Source organism: Schistocerca gregaria, chromosome 5, assembly GCF_023897955.1.
Source record: "Schistocerca gregaria isolate iqSchGreg1 chromosome 5, iqSchGreg1.2, whole genome shotgun sequence".
NCBI lineage: Eukaryota > Metazoa > Arthropoda > Insecta > Orthoptera > Acrididae > Schistocerca > Schistocerca gregaria.
The window spans coordinates 29070029-29085926 of record NC_064924.1 but is presented as its reverse complement, the minus strand read 5'-3'; the positions used below and the strand labels follow the sequence as shown (position 1 = coordinate 29085926).

The 15898-nt window shown below is 43.8% G+C and overlaps 1 protein-coding gene across 1 annotated transcript in view; it reads left to right on the top strand.

Moving 5' to 3' along the window:
* LOC126272790 (mucin-2-like) overlaps positions 1-15613 on the top strand; it is a 28865-nt gene extending 13252 nt beyond the window's left edge. The window contains exon 3 of the mRNA XM_049975940.1: positions 15455-15613. Within this exon, the coding sequence (XP_049831897.1) occupies positions 15455-15613 (159 nt within the window). The remainder of the gene's footprint in view (positions 1-15454) is intronic.
* The last annotated feature ends 285 nt before the right edge of the window (positions 15614-15898 follow it).

Genomic DNA, 15898 nt, shown 5'->3' with positions numbered 1-15898 from the left:
GGTCTCCACAGTACATCGATGTTGTCGCCAGTGGTCGGCGGAAGGTGCACATGCCCGTCGACCTGGGACCGGACCACAGCGACACACGGATGCACGCCAAGACCGTAGTATCCTACGCAGTGCCATAGGGGCCGCACCGCCACTTCCCAGCAAATTAGGGACACTGTTGCTCCTGGGGTATCGGCGAGGACCATTCGCAACCGTCTCCATGAAGCTGGGCTACGGTCCCGCACACCGTTAGGCCGTCTTCCGCTCACGCCCCAACATCGTGCAGCCCGCCTCCAGTGGTGTCGCGACAGGCGTGAATGGAGGGACGAATGGAGACGTGTCGTCTTCAGCGGTGAGAGTCGCTTCTGCCTTGGTGCCAATGATGGTCGTATGCGTGTTTGGCGCCGTGCAGGGGAGCGCCACAATCAGGACTGCATACGACCGAGGCACACAGGGCCAACGCCCGGCATCATGGTGTGGGGAGCGATCTCCTACACTGGCCGTACACCTCTGGTGATCGTCGAGGGGACATTGAATAGTGCACGGTACATCCAAACCATCATCGAAGCCATCGTTCTACCGTTCCTAGACCGGCAAGGGAACTTGCTGTTCCAACAGGACAATGCACGTCCGCATGTACCCGTGCCACCCAACGTGCTCTAGAAGGTGTAAGTCCACTACCCTGGTCAGCAAGATCTCCGGATCTGTCCCCCATTGAGCATGTTTGGGACTGGATGAAGAGTCGTCTCACGCGGTCTGCCCGTCCAGCACGAACGCTGTCGAACTGAGGCGCCAGGTGGAAATGGCATGGCAAGCCGTTCCACAGGACTACATCCAGCATCTCTACGATCGTCCCCATGGGGGAATAGCAGCCAGCATTGCTGCGAAAGGTGGATATACACTGTACTAGTGCCGACATTGTGCATGCTCTGTTGCCTGTGTCTATGTGCCTGTGGTTCTGTCAGTGTGAGCATGTGATGTATCTGATCCCAGGAATGTGTCAATAAAGTTTCCCCTTCCTGGGACAATGAATTCACGGTGTTCTTATTTCAATTTCCAGGAGTGTATATATATTAATGACGATTCTGGCCGGCCGTGGTGGCCGTGCGGTTCTAGGGACTTCAGTCCGGAACCACGCGACTGCTACGGTCGCATGTTCGAATACTGCCTCGGGTATGTATGTGTGTGATGTCCTTAGGTGAGTTAGTTTTAAGTAGTTCTACGTTATAGGGGACTGACGACCTCAAATGTTAAGTCACATAGCGCTCAGAGCCATTTGAACCATTAATAACAATATTTTATGGTACCTGTCCGCCCCCGGTAGCTGAATGGTCAGCGGACGGATTGTCAATCCTAAGGGCCCGGCTTCGATTCCCGGCTGGGTCGGAGATTTTCTCCGCTCAGGGACCGGGTGTTATGTTGTCCTAATCATTATCACTTCATCTCCACCGACAAACAAGTCACCGCAGTGGCGTCAAATCGAAAGGCTTGCAGCCGGCGAACGTTCTACCCGGGCGTCAGATCGAAAGGCTTGCAGCCGGCGAACGGTCTACCCGACGGGAGGCCCTAGTCACACAAGTGGAACGAGCAGAAACCTCAACTAGGCGGCTATGTAAGCACTCTCAGTTTTACGTATATTGCACAGTTCTGCGCTCTGAAGATGGCGTCGTGCCGTGTTACAAGATAGCGCCGCTTCGCTTCACGGCATCGCATCCCGTAGCGTCGGCGTCAGCTTTGGTCCTGATTTGCGTATCATTGCTAAGTCACCTATCCATTACTAATGTGGGACGTCATAGTGATCGAAACGTACACGTTGGTTGAAGTGGTGACGACAGAGATAATACCGTAAGCCAAAGATATTGCTTAAGAAATACCTCACTACGTTATAGGGGTTTTTCACGTCATGGTAAAATTCTCATGCTCCCTACCACACACTAAGTACAACAGCGATGCCAAACTGCTCCTCTAGAGAGCGATGAGCAGTATCCTGCTCAAACCGCCTCGTCTGCTCGAGAGTTGGTCACCCTCCTCAGTCTCACAAGTGATGAGGCGTAGCCGCCAATGCCGGAGCTCGCGGACACAGTGTCCAGCAGTCACCGATACAGCCTAGGATTGCCAAAACGCTGTTCTAACTCCAGAGGCCGGCTTGATAACGCTGGCAGCCTATAGCCTGTCGAGCACAAAGCAGATAGCAGAGACTGTCAGAATAAAAACGTTCTAAAATTAATTTATGATTAATGCTGATAGCACCTTGTCTAGTGGAACCGCGACACATCAGGAAAGACAATAGCTGTGAGAGCAAAAGAAAGCTACTCTCGCAGTCATAATTCTATATGAAGTAACATGGACAAATAAGACATTTTGATTACTCCGCCTGAGTAACTCTGAATTGCACTAGTACTTTTGCGACCAGTATAGCACTTCTGTATAATCAATTTCAATGATGAGGCTATAGGTATGCATCACATATTTTATAAACCATTATAGACCTTGATTGTCTATTTTTAAGTAATGTATCAAGGTATTGCGTCATCCCATTAGTAATAATTCATTAAACTGCAATCTTCCACGACGTGTATATATCCAACAAAAGAGTATAAGATGTATTCAAATTTTAAAAGCCATAATCAGAAAATACTTCATGACCAATTCCATCAGAGCTAGTGCTTCTCGCTCCAGTAAACAAACTACGGAACGATTTTAAATATACGTAGTCGCTAATTTTAATACGTTTACTCGAGAAACAACGTCTCCTAGATGAAAGAGTAAGGCACAGTTTATTTTATATCACAAGAAAACAGATTCTCTAGACCAGCTGCGTATTTGTTCTTTGCATTTTTAGATTTATCCTCATTCGGATTTTCCATAATGTTTTGCTTACGACAAATCGACAGTCAGCTGGATGAGGGGCAAGAACGTCGTTTTATAAACCATTACAGGTCCTGATCGTCTTTTATTACAGCAGAGTTTTGAGATATTACATCCTACCATTACCAAATATTACATGTAATAACAGTCCTCCGCAGCATGTATACATTCAGATAAAAACGTAACACATATGCATTCTAATTATAAGAGTCATAACCGGGAAAGATCTAACGAACAATACCATATGACCCATCATTACTCATCCGACAGCAGACAAGTTCCAGGATGATGTTAACGGATACAAACACGAAAATTTTTATAGGTATAGTTCTAGGTATGATCGACAAGTAACGTATCGTATACCAATCCGGTAGGCATGATTTTTTGCGTATCACAACCAACCAGGACCTTTGCAGCAGATAGGCAGTTGCTCTTTGCATTCCCAATTTACTGTCACTAGTATTATCCGTACTGATATGCTTATGACAAATGGGTCAGCTTCATCCGGATGTGCAACTGTAGTACTGCCAGTACCGTGTTGGGTATTTTGTGTGACCCTTTACCAGTTTCTTTTGTTGAGTTTGTCTTGCATCCAATACCGTGTTGCGTATTTTGTGTGACCCTTTACCGGATTCTTTTGTTGAGGTTGTCTTGCATCCAATACCGTGTTGGGTATTTTGTGTGACCCTTTACCAGTTTCTTTTGTTGAGGTTGTCTTGCATCCAATACCGTGTTGGGTATTTTGTGTGACCCTTTACCAGTTTCTTTTGTTGAGGTTGTCTTGCATCCAATACCGTGTTGGGTATTTTGTGTGACCCTTTACCAGTTTCTGTTGTTGAGGTTGTCTTGCATCCATCCATTCATATGTATGGTAGCCTAATCCCACGTTGGTCCATCTTACTAACTTATTATGTCTGTCGGTTCTTAGATCAACTAGCGGAATGTTTATTTCGACGTAAAATAATGAAATCTATATGGATCCACTTGTATAACCGATTATTCGAAGAGATTGTTAGGAATACATGTCACCCATATCTAACTAACTCCCATCGCCCTGTCTCAGTATTTACCACTTCTCTCCGTCACGTGTCATCTTTTTATGCGTATGGCACACATAGGATGACAATTGTTCATACAGATGACAGAAAACACCTGGGTAACGATGGCAGTTCTTTCACTCATATAAGGTCGCTACCCTTTTAACCACCAAATAACACAATTCCTCAACATGTTACTTCTTTTGGACGTCTATTGTACAAACTGTTAGGCCTCTCCTTATCATTATCACAGTCTAACTAGATTTTTCTCCTGATATTCTTAACACAACAGTAAAAATCTCTGTGGAAGGTGACGCTTGTCGCCGTCTTAAAAAACGCAAATAAAAGTCACGATTGTTAGCGTGTACCAGGCCCTCAGCTGTAGCATGTCTGACGAACGGACGATCATCTCACTCGTTCCGCGCCGAGAAAGAGTAAAAATACGTTTCTACAACGTACTAATTTACTTACGAGGACTACCCAGCAGTGCTTGGGAAAGAAATCTGGTTTATAAGCACTTCAGTTATTAATACAACCGGCGGACAATGACCGGAGGATCTCACAGGATTGGAGATAGTCGTCGACCCTGGAGGATTTAGCAGTGACGGACACCACTTATCACGCCCCATAGCGGTGAGATATGAACTGGTGGGTGGAGCATAATTTCGCAGTCCCTGATCGTTCAGTTACTTCAGCAGCTGGGAGCTAACACACAGATCTGCTATGGTGGTCAATACTGTTTGTAGGTACCACTCCTAATTCGGTGGTACATTATCTGATGGTATTATCGAAAAAAAGTGTTAAGGATTGAAGGAGATACATTTCTCTTAAAGTCGCCTTTGTTGGAGTCAGTGTAAAGAGTCACTATGTAGTAAATAAGTAAACCTGTAAGACAGAACATAACTAACAAGTCTTTCTCGGTCTTAAAACTCATGACAGTTTTAAGGCAATTTTCTATTATTTTTACTGCGTCCAGTAGTAAAAGTGCTACTTTTCTGAGGTTTTCCGTTAGTTGACACCACCTGGATGTAACTAGCACAGAGTAGAGTGAAGCACATTCTAAATAATGTTTGTTAGAGTTCAAAACTACTGGGTGATTATAATTAAAGCTAAGCTTTCCATAAGCTGTAGAAATAACACCACTGGTCATAATGACATCAAATTGCAGCGGAATCCTATCGGAGATGGGGGAAAACGTATGGCAGAAGAAAAATATACTGTCAAAATTGATCAATAGATGGCGCTGTATGTGTAAGAATAAGTAAATGAAAACACCCGTCATGCGCACGGGCCATTGAGGTTCGGATAAACACGCCGTGTACATGGCTTTTTCCCAAGCTCTTTCAATGCAAGATCGCTCTCTGCTTATAAAGCTGTATTACAAGAATGATGACTGTCGACACGTCGCTCTGCACGAGTTCCGGACACTGAAGGCTTTGAGAAAAGGCATTGGTCCTATGACCACCGTGGAGCTGAAGAAAATGATTCTGAAGTTGAAAAAGACGAGTTCTTTTGGTGTGCAACGTGGTAGAGGGAGGAAACGAATTGAGACGACGTCAGTGGAAGCAGTGGCCAGAGCGATGCACGAGGACACAATTGGTGGTGTGCAAGCGTGTAGTGCACGGAGGATTGCCGAAACATTGGACACACCCGTGAGCAGGGTGCGTAAAATCCTACCAAACATCCTTCTTTGCTATCCATGTCGATGTCCACAAATTGCTTCCTGTTGACCTGCCAGCAAGAGAGACCTTTGCCTTAGAATTTCTGGCTGGCATGAAAGTGGACAGTGATTGGCTGTGGGAGATTTTGTGGACAGACGAAGCCCAATTCCATCTGAGAGGATATGCCAATACACAGAATTGTCGAATCTGGGCAACGGAAAATTCACAAGCAAATCGACCAGTACCACTTCATCCTGAGAAGGTCACTGTGTAATGCGGGTTTACGGCATCATTTATCAAAGGGCAATATTTTTTCGAAGAGACAGGTTGCAGGCTTCCTACATGAGATGATGAGGTGTGGTGGCCCTCAACTACGTACCCTCTGACTCAGAGTTGAAATATTAAAAGTTTTGGTTAGTTTCATTGTCTAGGGGCTAGGATGCGTAGTTGCCGCATTACAAGCCAAATACTGCTGACTCTACAGCATACAATACGAATAGGCACATGAATCGAATGGTCGAAGGATCCTATCACTAGGCAATTGCGAATGTAACGTAGAAATTTTGAAATTAAATAAAATGTGCAGGTACCATCTTAACGACTTTAAATGATGAGTACGATATAAGAAGTACTTTTGAGAATGTGGTATATTTCTGAAAAACACTTATTGGTGTCGATGGTCCAGCAATTAAATAAAAGTTTAATAACAGGGAAACAATAGATTCCTACTGCACGTAATTAGTTTTGAGAAACAACATAGCTCTCGAGATATTCACTTCCAAATGCAGACTACGTCTTCACTGAAGAAGCCACGGAAGTCTCACAAGTACACAAGTTGGAACACCGAAGTATTTCTATCTCTCTCGATCGCGCGCCAACTGCTCCATTCCAAGTCTCTCCCGCGACCGTTCGTGAGCCGCGCCTTCGCGTCCAGCCTCCCAGTGTCCCGTGCGACTGTCCCGGACTCTGCCGTGTGCTGTCCTCCTGTCTCGTACTGTCCAGAACTGCCGCACTCCTCAGAAGTACCTCGTGTCCTCTCCGGAAACGATGCTCCTCCCCAACCTCCATACGTCTCTCTTAGTAACGAGTGCTGTGATTGGCTAGAGCACTCCCTCCATGTCTCCAAGCCAACGTCCACTCACAAACATATTGAAACATATGAAATGCTGGGTTTACATTTAAATAACTTGAAACTAAGTAAATGTTCTACGGCTGTACTATTAACACGCTCTAAAACACATTTTTAAACATATAAACAAATTAAATAAACATATATCAAAGGAATAGCAACAAAAGGTAGGCCAGTAGCCCTCTGTGCATTCTAAATCACAGTAAATATTTAAGCAAATTCTTCATATTTACAAGCATGCTCCTACCGTTTGTTTCGTGTAACTGTGGAGTACTTATGGCCTGACGCTATCGATAGTAATCAGCCACTTTGACCTCGAATAACTCATGTACTATTTAAGTTACATGCCTGTAATTCAAACCAATTTACGTTTACACTAACAGCTTTCTAAAGACACGTAGATAGACGAAATCGGATGAACCGTTGAGATTTGGGAAATTAGTTGCTGGGTGTTACTTGTTCAATTTACCCTCAGATACTAAACTTTAAACTAATAAATATATTGAAAATCTGATTACACCATCAGAAATGTCATGCAAATAATGTTAATGTACATGTTTCTTTTTCAGGTATCACGATTCATCTGGCTACTGTTAATTTCCATACGAACTGCCGTTACGGTTTCACCATGTCTGCCATGTTTGGCACTCCCAGCATGTCTCCTTCATCGACACAGCTGCACAATGGAATTCCCAGCCACGCAGCTGGACCATGCGCTGGGGCTACCCTCTCGTCTGGCTAACGTTATGCACCATGTGTTTGCTGCCGCTTTTTATGCGCCTTTTGGCCTCAGGACAATAAAAAACCAATTTTTCCAATGCGATGTGATATAACCTTGCCATGGTGGATAGGCTTCCGCAACTAACAGTTTCACACCTGTACACCTATGCACACTGAGTAGTGCAGTTTGTTTAACTTCAGACGTACACCACAGGCATTGTCGTATGATTCATTTGTCATTTGAAGTCGACCACTATTAAATTATGGTGCTTACAGCACCATCTATTGCTACATTTGTATTTATTTTCCTTCTGCTATGCGTTTTCCCCCTTCATCGATAATATCCCGTTGCAATTTCCCGTCTTTCTGATCAGTGGTGTTACTTCTACCGCGGTTTGAAAGTTTAACTTTAATTATAATCATCCTGTACTTAAAGATTCTTCCACTATGTCAAACCCATGATCTATTCTGTATTTATATATTGTACCCTCCAGCCTGGTGAGACAATGGTCTTTAGCCAACTTCTACGTATAAGTGCCTCTTGAACACATGTTCTGAGACTATACAAAATCTGTAAACTTGTTACCGATAACTTTGTTCAAGCCTGGGTTTGTGATTTGATATATAAATTTATTATACATCATTCCTCTACAATAGGGCGTCACCCACTTTAAAGAGTCTATTCAAGCTGCGTCATCGCTGTCAACAACTACATGGCTTTCACCCTGTCCATCTCCTTCCTTACAACAGTAAAGGTCGCTGTTACGTAATCGGTATGTGTGACATCATCACTACCCCAAAATCTGCTCATTACAACGCTCTCGAGAGATTAAAAGATTTGTATAAGGGTCATGTTTTTTGTAAGTGACTCCGTATCTCTCTTTCCTCTGTGTAAATGACAAAATCCTTATGTTTTATTCATACGTCTCAGTCAATTTTGAGAAAGTTGGTGTAATGATCAAAATATATCATTCATCATTATAACTTTCTAGGAAACTATCCAAGGTATCAATCTGATCTAGTGAATATGTCAAATTTCTACCACACACTAAGCATAAATGAAGGTATCCTGTGAGACAACATTGTATCCAGCTTTCCTACCGAATTTTTTGACATTTTCTACATTTTTTTGATATTTTCCATTTTTTTCCAGCTGTAAGGGCTGAAATATAACCGTGATCTAGGGATAGCGTCTCCATCCCGGGTTCGAATCCCGCCACTGTTTAAATTTGATTAATAATCAGCATTGGTGGCCGAAGACTTCACCCTCATTCTGCTAACGGCATTTCCAAAGAGGGCAGAGCAGCGGACAGAGGTTCAGGGCATTCTCTTGTCCTTGGGGGAAGAAACTGCCCCTAAAGGTGGAAGAATCAGCAATGATCAACGGCATGAAGATTGAGAAAGCAATGGAAACCACTGCATTAAAGACCCATAACGCATATCCACAGGACATGTGGCCTGTAATCGAAAAAGTGTCATGAAGACCTCTCCATTGGCAAGTCAGCCATTCGGATTTCAGGGAGGGACTGCGAGCGTGGAGGTGACCATGAGAAAAAGACTGAATAATCAACGAAAGAATAACGTTCTACGAGTCTGGACGTGGAATGTCAGAAAGTTGAATATGGTAGGTGAGTTAGAAAATCAGAAAAGAGGAAAGCAAAGGCTCAATCTAGGTACAGCAGGGGTCAGTGAAGTGAAAAAGGACAAGGATTCTGGTCAGATTAGTATAGGATAATATAATGGCTGCAGGAAATTGTATCACGGGAATAGGATTCGTTATGAACAGGAAGGAAGGGCAGAGAGTTTGTTACAGTGAACAGTTTAGTGACAGCGTTATTCTTATCAGAATCGACAGCAAACCAACATATACATGCCGACGTCGCAGGCTGAAGAAGAAGAGATAGAGAAAGTATATGAGGATACTGAAAGGATAATACAATACGCAAAGGGAGGAGTAAATTGAAGGCCTCTTTGAGCAGCAAGATTTGTCTGATGTGATAGAAGAAGAGACAGGCGTCGATTTAGAAAAGGTAGTGGATCCAGTATTAGAATTATAATTGGGGAGAGTTTTGAAAGACTTAAGATCAAACAAGGCAAATGAATCGATAACATTCCATCACAATTTCTAAACTCATTAGGGGAAGTGGCAACAAAACAACTATTCACGTTGGTGCGTTGAATGTATGAGTCTGGCAATATACCATCTGACTTTCGGGAAAACACCATCCACACAATTCCGAAGACTACAAGTAGGAGAATCACCACACAATCAGCTTAACAGCTGATGCATCCAAATTGCTGCCAAGAATAATATACAGTGGTTCATGGTGTGGGTTCCTGTAGTCATGTCCTAGTTCATGAACCACGGGAAACGTATGAGTGGCCAAGTAAGTGGTCCCGACAGTCGGGATACCAGCTACTTTGGAATAAGGCTGGGCATCTCGGACATATTCTGAGTCGTGGTCACCTTTAAGCTCATTCAGCAATAACTACCAAATCCACCAGTTAGTCCCTCAGCCGTTAGGGGTAAATCCCAATGGGACTCGGGTCAAGTAAGGCTAGCACCCTGCTTCCCAAATACTTTAAAGATGATGCTGGCAACAATCAGAGCAAAATGCCTCGGACCTTTGGAGATGACGGAATCCCCCCTCTAACTGACAAACCAGGGACTCCTAAGGTATGACTTGGCAAACAAATGCTAATGAGATGGGGAGCTATTAATATCAATAGGGGCTACTCTGGGAAGAAGGTAGAGCTGGGAGAGGCTGCAAGTAAGATGAGGCTGGACGTTTTAGCTGTTGGTGACATTCGGGTAAGGGGTGAGAAAGAAGAGGAAGTGCGAGAATACAAGGTCTACCTGTCAGCAGTCAAAGCAGGAATAGCACAATGGGGTGTAGGGCTTTACATCAGGAAATAAATGGAACTCATCGTAGTTGCAAGAAGGTACGTAAAAGAACGACTGATGTGGATAGGTTTGACAGTATCTAGCAAGAAAATTAGGATTGTGTCAGTATATTCGCATTGTGAAGGGACAGATCAAGATAAGACGGATAGATTTTATGAGGCACTCAGCGATGTAGTTGTTAGAGTAAAGGACAAGGACAGTGTTGTGCTCATGGGTGATTTTAACGCCAGGATTGGAAATCGAACAGAAGGGTATGAAAAGGTTATGGGTAAATTTGGAGAGGATATGGAGGCCAACAGGAGCGGGAAACAGCTCTTGGATTTTTGTGCCAGTATGGGCTTAGTAATCACAAACTCCTTTTTTTAAACATAAAAACATTCACCGGTATACCTGGGAAGGCAGGGGAACCAGATCTGTCATTGACTATATAATATAGATCAGGAAGGCTGTGAGGGACACGTGTATTCAGGGGATTCTTTGATGACACTGATCATTATTTAATCTGCAGTGAAATTGGGATTGTGAGGCCGAAATTGCAGGAGGTCAGGTCCATATGTAGGAGTATAAGAGTGGAGAACCTTCAGGGTAAGGAAGTCAGGCACAAAAACATAACAGCGACCTCAGAAAGGTACCAGTTAGTTGAATGTAGTCAATTACAGTCATTGGAAAAGGAATGGACAAGATACAGGGACACAGTACTAGAAGTGGCTAAAGAATGTCTTGGAACAGTAGTGTGTAAAAGAAGGATGCAGCAAACAGCTTGCTGGAATGACACAGTCAAGGCAGCCTGTAATAGGAAAAAGAAGGCGTATCAAAAATGGCTACATACTAGAACACAGGTAGACACAGAAAGTTATGTTGAAGAAAGAAACAAAGCCAAACAGATAATTGCAGCATCCAAGAAGAAATCTTGGGAAGACTTTGGAAAAAGGTTGGAGACTATAGGTCAAGCTGCTGGAAAACCTTTGTGGAGTGTAATTAGCAGTCTTCGAAAGGGAGGTAAGAAGGAAATAACAAGTATTTTGGACAGGGCAGGAAAACTGCTGGTGAATCCTGTGAATGCCTTGGGCAGATGTAGGGAATATTTTGAAGAGTTGCTCAATGTAGTTGAAAATACGATCAGTAATGTTTGAGATTTCGAGGTAGAATGGGATAGGAATGATGATGGAAATAGGATCACATTTGAGGAAGTTGAGAAAATGGTCATTAGATTGCAGTGCAATAAAGCAGCTGGGTTGGATGAAATTAAGTCGGAACTCATCAAATACAGTGGAATGTCAGTTCTTAAATGGCTACACAGGATAATTGAAATGGCCTGGGAGTCGGGACAGGTTCCATCAGACTGGACAAAAGCAGTAATCACACCAATCTTTAAACATGGAAACAGAAAAGATTGTAACAACTACAGAGGTATCTCTTTAATCAGCGTTGTGGGAAAAATCTTCTCAGGTATTGTTGAAAGGAAAGTGCGAGTATTAGTTGAGGACCAACTGGGTGAAAATCAGTGTGGGTTTAGGCCTCTTAGAGGTTGTCAGGACCAGATCTTTAGCTTACGGGAAATAATGGAGAAGTGTTATGAGTGGAACAGGGAATTGTATCTAATCTTTATAGATCTAGAAAAGGCATATGACCGGGTACCTAGGAGGAAGTTATTGTCTGTTCTACGAGATTATGGAATAGGAGGCAAACATTTGCAAGCAATTAAAGGTCTTTACATGGACAGCCAGGCAGCAGTTAGAGTTGACAGTAAATTGAGTTCATGGTTCAGAGTAGTTTCAGGGGTAAGACAAGGCTGCAACCTGTCTCCACAGTTGTTCATATTATTTATGGATCATATGTTGAAAACAATAGACTGGCTGGGTGATGGCAGATTCGATTGAAAGTTTGCAAAGTAATATTTCAGAGCTAGATCAGAAATGTAAGGACTATGGTATGAAGATTAGTATCTCGAAAACGAAAGTAATGTCAGTGGGAAAGAAATATAAACGAATTGAGTGCCAAATAGGAGGAACAAAATTAGAACAGGTGGACGGTTTCAAGTACTTAGTATGTATTTTCTCACAGGATGGCAACATAGTGAAAGAACTGGAAGCGAGGTGTAGCAAAGCTAATGCAGTGAGCGCTCAGCTACGATCTACTCTCTTCTGCAAGAAGGAAGTCAATACCAAGACTAAGTTATCTGTGCACCGTTCAGTCTTTCGACCAGCTTTGTTTTATGGGAGCGAAAGCTGGGTTGATTCAGGTTACCATATCAACAAGGTTGAGGTTACGGATATGAAAGTAGCTAGGATGATTGCAGGTACTAGTAGATGGTACGAGGGTGTCAACAATGAGGAAATCAAAGAAAAACTGTGAATGAACTCTATAGATGTAGCAGTCAGGGCGAACAGGCTTAGATGGTGCGGTCATGTTACACGCATGGGGGAAGCAAGGTTACCCAAGAGACTCATGGGTTCAGCACCAGAGGGTAGGAGGAGTCGGGGCAGACCAAGGAGAAGGTACCTGTATCCGGTTAAGAATTATTTTGAAGTAGTAAGTTTAACATCAGAAGAGGCACCAATATTAGCACTGAATAGGGGATTATGGAGGAATTTTATAAGAGGGTCTATGCTCCAGACTGAACGCTGAAAGTCATAATCAGTCTTAAATGATGATGATGATGAAGAATAATATACAGAAGAATGGAAAAGAAAATTGAGGATGCATTAGATGACGATTAGCTTGGCTTTAGGAAAGGTAAAGGTGCAAGAGAGGCAATTCAGACGTTGGGTTTGATAACGGAAGCGATACTAATGTAAATCAAGACACGTTCATACGATTTGTCGACCTGGAAAAAGCGTTCAACAATGTAAAATGGAGCAAGAAGTTCGAAATTCTGAGAAAAATAGGAGTAAGCTATAGGGATAGGCGGTTAATAGACAACATGTACAAGAACCAAGAGAGAGTAAGAAGAGTGGACGACCAAGAACGAAATGTTAGTATTAAAAAGGATGTAAGACAGGGATGTAGTCTGTCGCCCCTACTGTTCAATCTGTACATCGAAGAAGCAATGATGAAAAAAAAAAAAATAAAATAAAATAAAATAAAAGAAAGAAAGAAAGGTTCAGGAGTGGAACTAAAATTCAAGGTGAAAGGGTATCGACGATACGATTCGTTGCTATCCTGAGTGAAAGTGAGGAGAATTACATGATCTGCTGATTGGAATACAGTCTAATGTGTGCAGAATGTGGATTGAGAGTAAATCGAAGAAAGACGAAGGTAATGAGAAGTAGCAGAAATGAGAACAGGGAGAAACTTAACATCAAGATTGATGTTCACGAAGCAGATGAAGTTGAGTAATTCTGCTACCTACTCAGCAAAATAATCAATGACAGACGGAACAAGGAGGGCATCAAAAGCAGACTAGCACTGGCAAAAAGTTCATTCCTGGCCAAGAAAAGTCTATTAGTATCAAACATAGGCTTTAATGTGAGGAAGATATTTCTGAGAATATACGTTTGCAGTACAACATTGTATGGTTGTGAAACATGGACTGTGGAAAAACTGGAACAGAATAGAATCGAAGCATTTGAGATGTGGAGCTACAGACGAATGTTGATAACTAGGTGGATTGACAAGGTAAGGAATGGGGTGGTTCTGAGCAGAATCGAAGAGGAAAGGAATATGTGGAAAACACTGTCAAGGAGAAGGGACTGGATGATAGGTGTCGTGTACATAGTTCCGCGTGGTCAGCGCCTACACAACATTCCCACTAGAGCGCGCCCCACTAAACACAAGAGCACAGGCGCAGCGTTCGTCCGTCTCCGCACTACGAGATGGCACTGCCATAGACACGGACCAAATTCTGCTTCCGCCAATCCGTGTATTAATATGTAACGTAGCCAATGAGATTGCTGCTAACGTAGAACCTTTTCTCCTCGCGGATCACACTTGCACAGTGATACATGAACGCGCAAGGTATTATAACGAGTGTACAGACCTCCGATTAGTCAGTCTGCATTTGGCTGCACCAGTCTGCATTTGTCTGCACCAGTCTATAGTCAAGTTTCAATCTGCGCCTAGTAAGATTACCATATTCCTGTACATAGCCATGAAGATAAATGTATAGACACTTTTGTCTAGTATCAGAGATATATGTGAGAATAAGATTAACGTACCAACTTCAGATTGTCAATTTTAGTCACCGTCAATCTGCTACTCTAAGCGTGCAAGTGGCATTTATATCGTCTGACCTAACGGCAGAAGATAAAGACGCCACGATAAGACCACGAGACATATTACTGACAGTCGCTTACTTCGTTAGAGCGACAAGTCAAATAATCTGATGGTGTGTGTACCGAAGGTCTTACAGTACGCACACCACAATAGGATATCTGATAAGACATCAGGGACTGACTACCATGATACTAGAGGAAGCTGTAGAGGGGAAAAGCTGTAGAGGAAGACGGAGCTTGGAATACATCCAGCAGATAGTTGAGGACGTAGGTTGAAAGTGCTACTCTGCGAGAAATTCGTGGCGGTCCGCATCAAACCAGCCAGAAGATTGATCTCTTATTGCTTACATGTCCAGATGTGACTTAGTATTTCGTTTTATGTCATTTAACTTTGACAGAGAGCCGCCACGCATTCAGGGAACATACTACTTCACATGGCAATATTAGCGCTAAAACATGTGGATTGCTGTTGACGGTAGTGTATTGACGTTATTCTGCTGCAGACACACAGTTACGCTATTCTACAGTTAGACTGCCACGTGGGGACTCCACTCTTACCCTCCACCGACGACCTCCATCGACTGCTGAATTCAGCCCCGAACAATATTCCCTGATGTACAGCATGCTGGGTTCAAATGGGTCTGAGCACTATGATACTTAATATTTGAGGTCATCAGTCCCCTAGGACTTAGAACTGCTTAAACCTAACTAGCCAAAGGATATCACACACATCCATGCCCGAAGCAGGATTCGAACCTACGACCATAGCAGTGGCGCGGTTCCGAGCTGAAGCGCCTAGAACCGCTGGGTCACAGCTGCCGGCATGCTGGATAAAAACGAAAATAAAATAAATACGTATTGTTATCGGATCCTCCTTTTGGACAATACGTCGGATCGTAAGTGGATCGATCCAAGAATTTTCTTTTGTGCAGATGGATTCGCTTCGAGCTACGGCGACGACGTTGTCGCAGCTCATCCGACCGGCGGCTCGTCTGCAGCAGCAGCAGCAGCGTCCTCCCCAGCAGGCGGGACTGGCCCTGCCTTTAACAGCAGCTGGCAGTTCTGCAGCGGCGCCGGCGCTGCTGTGGTAGCGTGTGGTCAGTCATCCTCACACAGTGGCCAGCCCGAGCCGCTGGGCACCGGAAACAGCTGCCGAGCGACACTCAACTTGCTGGTGTTATCAGCGGCACTCCGCAGGTAGCTGCCGCAGGATCCATACCGACTGATCCTCACACAGTGGCCAGCCCGAGCCGCTGGGCACCGGAAACAGCTGCCGAGCGACACTCAACTTGCCGGTGTTATCAGCTGTACTCCGCAGGTAGCTGCCGCAGGATCCATACCGACTGATCCTCACACAGTGGCCAGCCCGAGCCGCT